The sequence below is a fragment of the Cynocephalus volans genome, chromosome 2 (genome assembly GCF_027409185.1).
Source record: "Cynocephalus volans isolate mCynVol1 chromosome 2, mCynVol1.pri, whole genome shotgun sequence".
Taxonomy (NCBI): domain Eukaryota; kingdom Metazoa; phylum Chordata; class Mammalia; order Dermoptera; family Cynocephalidae; genus Cynocephalus; species Cynocephalus volans.
In genome coordinates, this window is record NC_084461.1 from 77,601,238 (window position 1) to 77,612,596 (window position 11,359).

The window sequence follows — 11,359 nt, forward strand, 5'->3', positions numbered from 1 at the left end:
GATTTCCTGAGCAACACTGTTATAACTCAAACTAAGAATGGTTCCCATTATAATGCACCATTTAAATATACACTTTTTAAAATTCCCCCTATACCCTGTAACACTGACATGGTAAAGATCTGTATCCTTCATATTTCCAACTAGGTAATTTTAAAAGTAGATATAATTACTAAGTAGTGGTTCATTTAAAGAATTCTTCAAGCCATTGAACAAGCAGATAGAATCTAGAAAAGGAAAAGCTTTAAAAAACAAAGTGTCCTCTGGAGGACAGAATTTAACATTACAGTCTTCTAATTATTAATGTGGCCAGAAGATTGTACAACCCATCTTACTATACCTTCTGAAGACATGAATTCCATAATTCTCTAGTAGAATGGGGGGCGGGGGGAGAAGGCATTTATTAGTTCAATATAACCTTAACCATATCTACCCACACTTAAAAAGAATCTATCCTAAAAATATCTGATTTTTCTTCACTTCCAATGCCAAATATTTTTTTTTTTGTCTTTTTTTTTTATGACTGGCCGCACCGCGCTCAGCCAGTGAGCACCCCCGGCCATCCTTATATAGGATCCGAACCCGCGGCGGGAGCACCACTGCGCTCCCAGCGCCGCACCCTCCCGAGTGTGCCACGGGGTCGGCCCGCAATGCCAAATTTTTAAGTGAACCAAATGCAATGATTCACAGTTCTGTTAGTTTTACATTTGTATACATAAACACACACGAAAGTGTAAATCCTAAAAGTAAATTCAAATAAGGCCTTCAACACAAAATCCACAATGTCAAACAATAACTGTGCTTGTTATTTAGTTATATAATATGCATTTGCTACAAATTTAGTGTATCTTAGTACTTTTTAAAAGATAAAATTCTAAGCCTATTAAATGTCCAGGAAATTTTTTTCTTTTAAAAACAACAAAGATTAGAATCTATAATTTTATATATAACTCATATAGAGAGAATTATATATAATTCAAATTATATTGAATTAATTTAAAAATGTATAATTCAAATATATAGAAAAAGGAAACTGCCTGATTGTGTCATAAGGATATATGTTATATTTCCTTCAAAAAGGATATTCTGCAAGACAGAAATGATTTTCAATCAGCAAGTACACATTATACCTCATTACTTTAGAAATAAGTTACTTATTTTGGAAATCAAACCTCTCCATCACGATTACAAAAGGAATAACCAACTCTGTAATTTCATAAATTTGATGTAAACGAAGTTATTCAAAGGACATCTAGCCCATTCTACCCTAAAATAATCTGCATTTTCTTCTCTAAATTTGATTGATTTTTCAGCAGGCTTAATAAATACAATGTAAACTGATCTAGTTAACATTGACCATATAAATTAGAAAGATCACACTCCTCTTTTCAAGATGCCCAAGGCACAGTAAAACAATTAAAAAATTTTTTAACTAAAAAATTTACTAAAAGAATCAATTTGTTGCAACTTCCCTATTAAGCACTTCTTGGTAACTGTCTTAGGTCCTCTAATACATGCAAGGGCTTTAATGTTTGACTGCTTTGCCCTGTCTTTTTATAATGATTTTCCCCTGAAAGTACATAAAACCCCACTTACCATAAATATTTATTTATTCACAATTTGTGTCAAGAATATGACATATGACTGATCAAAAAGCTGAAACATCAAAAACTAGGAAATAATGCCCAGAAAATGAGGTGGTATTATATATCTTAAGAAATATACTTTATTATACATGAAACAGGCAATCCAGACTCCAGCAAATCTCATTTCTATTGAATCATTTTGGTTACATTTTAAAAACACATACTTCAAAAAATTAAACGATGGAATCAGTATGCAAATGTTTATTTAGCCAGACAGTGGCTAAATCCATGGCAGATCTTAAAAGTAGCACTATCAAGCCCTTTCAACCAATCCATACAACTTTGACCTCCAATTTGATGCTATAGTTCGGGGGGGGGAAATGTCTAAGTTGGATGTTTTCTCTTTGAAAAACAGAGATTAAGGGATCAATAAATAAAGCAATTTCTAATGCAAAAGGCCTCTAACATTGTTTTTATTTAATGAAGCATTTTCTGCAACAGACCTCAGAAGCAAAGTTTTGAGTCCATTAACTTGTGTTTGATAGTGACGGTGGAGACCAATTTAGCCTATATAATCAATCAAATTGGACCATCTGAAATAATGTTTAACTCTAAAACTTATACTAACTTACATAAAGTATTATAAGGCATTAAATGTAATTAAGGCATGTTACTATATGTAACACAGCAACGATTTATCACAGTATGTAAGGAATTATTTGCTAAATAATGCTATTCTGTACATGTATAACACTTTTTCAACAAAGAATCACAAAAGTGCTTTCAAATATCAGAGGCAAATATAATCATTGTAAAAACAGAAGCAGAGGTGAGGTTAAAGGGTCTGTTTTAAAGAAAGCACTCTTTAAGAGACAAAAATTCCTTTTAGGTCTTGACCTATTCCAGTGTTCTAGTGGCCAAATGGCACCTTCCCAACCATACACATTACTTTGGGGGCTTAAATATTTAAACTATTTCTTAGCCTCTATTACGCAAATTATGCATTATGTTCCCATTTCTGTTTCAACTTATGCTTTCACAGCACACATGCTAAACATGTTTTTAAAAAGTTTCAAAATGGAATATTGAGCATATGCTATCATAATTCTAGAACCAAACTTTTTTGCAACTAAGTATTTTGGTGGTTTTCAGTAGTAAATTTTCTTCAGTTGCAGACATCTGATGAGATCATTATTTTGCTTCATAAAATTAACATTAATAACCTTAAACCAAAAATAACTTAAAAAATCAAACTTAAACATTACTAGTTTTGAGTAACAAAAATGATATACCTTCCAAGTAAAGAACTTCCTAAACATACATTTAAATTCATTTCTGCTTTAAGCATGGATACAATAGATGAATGGATTGACTGCTCTCAACATCAACTAACAACTGTAGAGGTTTTATACACAATCCACTTGTACATGGCTCAAAAAATTTTTTAAAGGTTAAAAAAAAAAAAAAAGCATCTTCAGTCTTCCTAAATTCTGCCTTCAAAGTGGGTTCCTGAATATTATCCACCACATCCCAGATGCACAAGTGATCACTAACTTTGTGATTATGAGGTAACTGCTATGTTTTGTGCGGAGCAGCAGGTGACTGAGAATCTTGACTATATAGTTTATGATCATCTTGTTGGCCAAAGTGTATTCCTTTAGTTGCAGCAATTTCATTTTCCATTTCTCTCTGCTGTGATGGGGGTGTGATTCCTGGATGCAAATGTGAAGAGTCCGCTGTTGAATGGTGACTAACATCCACTTTGGCTAAAATTTCATAATACAGCAAATAAAACACAGGTGTTATTATACCTACTATCAACATTATCAATACAGCTGTCCACCACCCTATTCCCCAGTCTGCTCCATAATAGGGATCCTTACGTTGAATGTTCTTGCTATCAGATTCAAAACGTATTTGTTGTGTTGTTAAGGCAGACACTACCTCATTGAGGTTCTCTCTCTTGGTGTCTGTACACTTTACTATTTGTTCTATGTCTCGGTCTACTACTTTTAAAAAGCTACCAGCGGACTCACTGGAAGAAAGAGAATCATTAGCTGGTAGAATTTCCTGTTGTTCTGGAGCATACTGAACAGATGAAGGACGTGATGCCTGTCTTCCTTTTGGAGGATGAAGTGTTTCAGTCAATGAACTAAACTTTTTCACTGGAATTTTGATAGACCTGAGGGCAAAAAAGTCTTGATCACTGATGAGATTGTTAGCTCTCTTGATATCTGCTACCTGTTTTAAAAAAAAATGAAAAAATGCAACATTCAACTTAATTCTAAATCAAAACAGAGTTAGCAATAGTAATTCATCCCAGTTACTTTTAGAGGAAAAAAAAAGTTGAGCTTAATAATTAGTAGTATTAAATTACCACACCCAGAGAGATTTGAATTTTATTTGTAGATGAGAATTTTTTGATCCACCAGTCTTAGGAAATCACCAACTACTTTTTACTGTCACCCATATATTGGTAACACTAATTAATGCTAGCTATTTAAATAGAGTCTAGGATCCTTTGCTATTTTCCTTTGTGCATCATGCACAAATACCACAGTTCTGCTTCTTGTAAATAATTTGTGAAAAATGATCACAGATACTCATATTCTTTATTCCAACTGGCAAATAGAGTACAGGCAAATGTTAACTTACCCAACTAAAACTACCATATTTTATCAAAACTAAGATGCCAGCAACTCTAAGATGCACAATTATTTTATGTATCTCTAAGAGGGGAAAAAACTCTGCCAAATATATTGAAGATGTCACCAATCCAATTTCAAAGATGTTAAATATGTAGAAAAAATGTGGTCATTTGTCCCTTGCACTTACCTCCTGAAGCTATTTTTTCCCAAACTTCTCAGTGTAAATGCATTAATAAACTACCTCCAATATCAGTCATTTTTATGTTTTCCCTATATATAGTATATAGTCCTCAACCTGTCTGTATATCCTATGCCACTGTGATGAGGGAGAAGAGTGGAGTGTTCCTCAGATTATCAATTAGTATGCCATGCTCTCCTATCACCTTTAATTTATTAGTGCCATTCATCATTTCCATCAATGCTTTAATCTAAGCCCTAATCATGTATCTCCTGATTGATGTCAGGTAAAGTGAGTCTAGGATGAAACTTAGATTTCTGGTTTGGTCAACATGATGGATGATAATGTCATTCACTGAGATACGGAACACTGGAGGATGAGAAGAGGATGAATGCAGATTTCAGACACACTGGTTCTGAGGTACTTATAAACAAGTGAAAGATGTTCAGTAGACGGTTGTAAATATACGTCTGAAACTCAGAATAATAATCTTGGCTAGAGATATAGGTTTGTGGATTATCAGCAAAAATTGTAATTGAAGTCAGAGTAGAGAGATTCACTAGAAAAAGACTGGAAGAAAAAGGTGACAGGAAAGATCCGTGAGGAATGCCAACCTTTGAGCGGTCTGCTAAGAGAAATCCACAAAGGAAATTAAAGTGTGGCCTAGAAGGCAACATATCATGGTGGTTAAAAGCATGGATATCTGAGTTTGAAGCATGGCTCTGACACTTTCTAACTGTAAGATTTGGGGCAAGATGTTTACTCTCTCTGCCATTCAGTTTCCACACCTGTAAAATGGCACTACTATCTACCCTTACAGGGTTAATGTGAATATTAATGGATTAGAATGTATGCAAAACACTTAGAACAGTGATATACAGTATTTATATAAATAACAGCTGTTATTAAATATTAATAGTAGGAAAATCAGAAACCTGCATAGTCAAGGAGGTCAAGCAAAGAGGGTTTATAGGAGGGCGTAGTTAAGAGACTTAATTGTAGATTAGTGATCAATTATGACAAAGACTGCAAGAGGTCATATTGGAAAAGTTTCTTTGGAGTGTTCTTGGTGGGGGGCAGTAGAAGGTGAGGACTGAAGAATAACTAGGAGATAAGACAGTACAGATAAGGGTGCTTTGTCATTTTACTACCTCGAGATTACTTTGTCTTAAAGCACATAAAGATTCAATGACAAACTCCAAAGCTGACCCCATTCTCTTTAAATGCTTTTTTCTTGTTATTATATTCATATACTCTTACTAATAACTAGTCAATACTCTTTTTGAACTAGGCTTTCAAGGCCTACTTAGGTTATCTACTTAGGTTATCTCTCTGAATATCTCTATAATGTTTCCTCTGTTATGCTAACTTCCTTAGTTGCATTTAGGATTCTAACCTTGTACTTTTTATTCCTCTCATCACTGTTTAGTAACACGCACACATGTGTATGTGTGTATGTATATTTTTGCAGCTAGCCAGTATGGGGATCCAAACCCCTGATCTTGGTGTTACATAATACCACACTGTAACCAACTGAACTAACTGGCCCGCATAACACATATATTTTTAATAATTCTTAATACTATTTATAAGTGGAATACAGCACTACTTACTATATTTTTTAAATGATGATAAACCCTTTTGTACAGTTAATTTTTTTTGTTGTTGCTAGTTGAGCTCCCATTAAAAAGGAGTACTGCTTACCTTAACTCCCTAATGCTGTCATATCGACTTTCACTACTGTGGCCAATCCCATCTCTCCACTAATATTAAGCTAATCACTTTTCATCATTCTTCATTTCAAATAAGCAATCCACTGATATATCTTGTGATTTCCCCCAACTACACTTTCTATCATCTTCTTTATCCTTATCACAAATGTTTTAGTCTAAACCCTCATCATCTTCATTTGCATTATTCCAAATAATCTCTTTATAGGATACCTTCCAATTCACCAGCAGGCTCCTCCACCATTTTGTATCACTCCTGTTAAGACCTTACAATAATGCTGGTCTCTTAGTTTATGAATCAAACTTCTCAGTTATCTCAAAGTGCTTCTTCTCAATCAGTCTGTGCCACTCATTTCTGAAACACCTGTTAAAAGTCCCTCTGTTGTTCACCTTATTTCCTCCTTGAAATATTCTCTACACCACTGTCATATACCTGAGATAGTTTCTCCTACTTACTTCGTTAGAAGTATGAGGGTACTTCAAAAAGTTCGTAGAAAAACAGAATTAAAAGAATACGAATCCTTCTATGACCTTTTTGAAGTACCCTCATATGACCTACTTTTAATCACTCCAATGGCATTTCAAATTTCCCTTCATGAGTTTACATGAAAACATATCCACTAAGGACCCAAGACAGATATAATGACACATATATAAAATGAGTTCAAACAGTTTACTGTTAAAATTTAAAATATACCTCTCCTTTTATTTAGCAATCCCACTTTTGGGGATCTATTCCACAGAAATAAAGGTATCACCATTTAGATATGAGGGTACTTCAAAAAGCTTCTGGAAAGATTTGTATTATCTTTTAATTCTATTTTTCCATGAATTTTGAAGTACCCTTGTATAGTTGTGATGATATTCACTGCACAACATAAAACACCAAGAAAATCCTGACTATCCATGAACAGAGAAATCGCTTAATAATATTGGTACATCCAAATTATGAACATTATATAGCTATTTATAATAATGAGTTAGAGCTATAAGGCTATGACAGATGTCCATGATAAACAAAATGAAAAATGGAAGTTGCAAGGTAAATGCATAATATAAACCAATTTTAAAGACACAAAAATCACCAACTCCCCAAATATAACTACAAATAAATATTTGTGAGCACAAAAAGAGGTATAGGAAGAAACACATCAAAATGTTAACACTTTCTCTCAGGAAACTGAGGCAGGGAAAAGCTTTTCTTTACATATTTCTACATTCTCTTACCACCTGAATAAGAAGATAATATTTGGGTGTTTTTCAATACTGAATCCAATCGTGGATTCAGAAATAAACAGAAATTCAAGTGTTCACTTAAAAGTTTTAAAAAGTTAACATCCACCGATATAATAGATTTCTACGCAAAGAAGAAAAAAAGCAAAAAAGGGAAGAAAGGAAGTAACAAGATAAAAAGGCATAGAATTTATTTCAATTTTGGCTGGGCTAAAGAACAAATAATTTATTCTGGACAGCACTGTGTAAAATTAAATTTAAAACTTACCGTACAACAATACTGAAGTGCTACTGCATTTAAAGTATCTCCTTCCTGTATATCTTTTGTTAATACTATAATGTCATCAAGTCTATCTCTTGATGTACTTCTTCGGACTTTCTCTTTTCCTCTGGATCGAAGCTCATACACTTCAGCATCCTCCTCCAACATATCACTGTCTGTACAATTTCCAAATGCATGTACTTGACCACTCGACTGAACTCCCGGAAGGGGAAAACTACGATTCTGATGCCTCCCTGCCATAATGTTAAAATCTGGAGGGAAAAAAAAAAAGGCAGAGAAAACTTTGGAATGTACCTGATCCATTTGACTGATTTTTACATGCATCTTTCATTCAGGACACTTTATCTTTTGTGTTTTTTTTGTTTGTTTGTTTGTTTTAAGTTATTTAAAAATGTAGGTTCAAGTTTTATAACTGCTGAAATACAATAAACATACCTGGCAGTGTAGGGTATGGCATGGGAGAAAGAGGTAACCTACTTTAGTAGAACAAATATCACAAAACATGTGGGATTACTACATTTTAACAAAGGCAAGTTGGTATAATTTTTTAGGTCAAAAAATTAAGTTCCCCTTATTCTGACGATGTGAAGAAAATTAGGAAAATAAATTTGTGTTATGTCTTGAAAACTTGTGACCATATATACTCCTTATAGTTCTGATGAAATCAAAGTATATGTTTTGTGCATATACATAATATTTTTATGAACTTTCTGGCTTGTTTGGCATTTTAACGGGATTGAAACAGACATATCTTTTGTACTACTTATTCCCTGGATCATGTTGATTTCTGTCTTGTTTGGCATTTTAACGGGATTGAAACAGAAATATCTTTTGTACTACTTATTCCCTGGATCATGTTGATTTCAGTATTTATATTTAGTACGGTATATGTCTTCTATATACATCAGGATTTTGTCTTGACCAGGGATTTTTCTTTCCTGAAAGCTATTCACACAACTAAGTTAGAGTCTTCCTCAAATTCAACTTATGGTTCATACAGGCTATGAACAATCTTTTAGTTCGTTTTGTTCATTTATACTTCCAGAAAAAAAAAAACAGTATAAGATTGAGAGCTGACCTAAGTTAAAAAATACATCAATGAATATTTTTTGTTTACTTGCATACTCACCCTCAATTTACCTTCATCAAGTTAATCTATTCTCATCAAAAACTAACAAACAGAAGAACCTAAAAAATGAATGCCACATTCACAGTTTTGGCTTTATGTTAATTATTCACTTAAGAAAGTATAGACTGCTCTCAATGATTGTTGTGAAAGATGGAGAAAGCTAGTAAGAGGCATTCTGGAGATAAAATACTTTGGACTTAACATGGCTCAGATATGAAGAGAGGGAAGAAGTTAAGGATCACACTAAGATTTCAAATTTGCATAACTGAATAAGTTGTGTTGCCATTCCCTAAGGTATGGAACACTGCAAGAAGAGCTGGGGAGAGGAAGGGTGTTGAGTGTGACTGTGATTATCTAAGACAACAAAAAGGAGTGTCAACTACCCAAGTGATCTATATAGTCAAATTCAAAGGAAAGGTCCAAGTTAAAATATAATTTCATGATTAACCTTGCACATAGGTGAAAGTGAATCTGTTAGTCTAGACAAGATTACCTAGAAAGAGAATACAAAATTAGAGGGTCCAGGACCGAGCTTTGAATAAGCCCAACAATTAGTATCTTGGTGAAGGAAAATCAGCCTGCAAAGATGGAAAAGGAGCGTCCAGAGGAGGAGGAAACCATGGAAGTTTTATATCATGGAAGCCAAGGCAAAATAATGTCTCAAAGAAGGACTCAGTTTTGTTTTGAATACTACTGATGAGTACCAAGTAAAAACAGAGGAAAAAAAAAAAAAACAGAAAAGACCAACTCTGAAAGAATTTGTAAAATGGATGACAATCGATTTTACTCATGGCATACACTTATGATGAAATGTTTTGAAACTATGTCGTATACTGGAATACTACAACCCTTGAAAACCAATATATGACCCTGCTCTATGACAACATTGTAGTGCTTTAAAAATTCAAGTGTTCCTATTCAGATAATGTAGATAACTAATTGCTATATATAAAGTAGATTATTTCAACTGTTCTCAAGGTGCTACGTTATTTATTACCACGAACTACAATTCCTAACCTCACAACCACCAAAATATAGCAAGCTTTAGGGGGAATTATTTCATACTCTCAAAAGACACCCATGATTCAAAAAAATTAAGAATCACTTAATATACAACAATTTACACCTGGCTATATTGACTGAGTTATACTGTCTCTTTAGACTTTCTCCCTGATAATTTCTTTTTAGAAATTGAAAACAGGCTTAGTACAGCTAACTGGAATTCACTGAAAAATGCCCAAAAGCCATTTTAGATAGTTATTTATTTCAAGCTCTTTCCATGTTATATTTCTAAATAATACTTGAAGGCTACAACTTCACCTCTCTCTCTCTCCCCACTCCCCTTTGTAATGAAATGGAGGCAGTGGAATACCACAAACAGTATTCTGTCTGAATAACCAAGAATTGGTTGTGTCTGTAGGTGAAAAACTCGACTCTGACCCAGGCAATTACCTGACCCAACTACTGAGAGATTAGAAAGTACAGAGTATTCAAGTCATCTGACTCAATTCTCTTCACCTCTCTCAATGCTACAAAGATTACAAGAGGCCACAAAAAGTAACTACCAATAGATGCGTCGGCTGAGTGTGCAAATGAAAATGGTTTCGCAAACATCTTCGTACTGTGACCTAACTCATGCTGGGTGTTTCACTTTGACCTTCCTTAAAGTAGGGAGTGATAAAAGGGCCAAAGGGCACAAGCCAGTTCAGCACTGGGACAGAATCACAGGAACCGTTTCCGCCAGGGCCAATTTTGTTTCTAAAAACTTAACTTTCCTCCTTCTCCATTCCACACTTCAAGACGTTTCTTTCCCTGTAATCCCCAGCGAGAATTAGATCTCTGATTTTTCAGTCACAGCATCACATCTGGACGATGTGGACCACATGCCGTCAGCGATCATTCAGCACCGAAGTTGTGGAAGCAATGTCGTGCTCTGGGGTGGGAAATGCACCGCCCCGGGAATCGAGCAGATAGGAGTCCTTTCTCTGAGCCTGTTTCCCCAACAGTGTGACGAGGGGCCTTGGCGGAGATGGTCTAGGAGATCTTCCCCGTCTCGGAGGTGTCGACCACGCGGGCCGGGGTCCGAGCCCTGCCCCGCCGCCCGGGCGACCAAAGGCTCTGCACCACCCCCAGCGAGGACGCAGCTAGGGCCCAGCCCCGCCCGCCCGGACAAGGGCACCCCCACCTCCCGCCGCCATCTTTACCTGTCCCGTTAGCAGGTGGGACGTAGCGAGGACACAGCTACCGCGTCCACCGCTGCCGCTGCTGTCCCGGGCAAGTTCATGGCAAAGCCTGCAGTTTGGGGTGCCCGTGCCCACCTCCGCGGTCGCTGCCGCCCCAACGTCTCCGCCTTCTGGGCCGTGCGCCGCCGCCACGTCCGCAAACCTGCGGTGCGTCATCGCGTCAAGTGGGCGGAGGTGGGAAGGGGCGGGAGAGGAGGCGGAGGGCGGGGGAGTAAGGCGAGCCCGGAACCCGGGGCCTCCAAGCACAGGCCCACGCCCAGCACGCAGGCGCAAGGACGCCGCTGGGCGGGGGGGCGGGGTCCGATTCCTTGCCCCGCCCCTGTCTCCTCTCC

General features: G+C 36.3%; 1 protein-coding gene across 1 annotated transcript; it reads right to left on the reverse strand.

Annotated features, from left to right (window-relative positions):
- Positions 1-1,688: 1,688 nt before the first annotated feature.
- LYSMD3 (LysM domain containing 3) lies at positions 1,689-11,157 on the reverse strand. Its single transcript, XM_063086205.1, has 3 exons — positions 10,989-11,157; positions 7,641-7,906; positions 1,689-3,824 (listed from the first exon to the last, which is right to left on the reverse strand). The coding sequence occupies exons 2-3, from the start codon at positions 7,893-7,895 to the stop codon at positions 3,159-3,161; spliced, it is 921 nt and encodes a 306-aa protein (XP_062942275.1). The 5' UTR covers positions 7,896-7,906; positions 10,989-11,157; the 3' UTR covers positions 1,689-3,158.
- Positions 11,158-11,359: the final 202 nt, after the last annotated feature.

Coding starts and splice junctions, on each gene's coding strand:
- LYSMD3 (XM_063086205.1), bottom strand. CDS start 7,895: ATGGCAGGGAGGCATCAGAATCGTAGTTTTCCCCTTCCGGGAGTTCAG. Junction 3,825..7,640: donor CACTTCAGTATTGTTGTACG/GTAAGTTTTAAA, acceptor TTTTTAAAACAG/GTAGCAGATATCAAGAGAGC.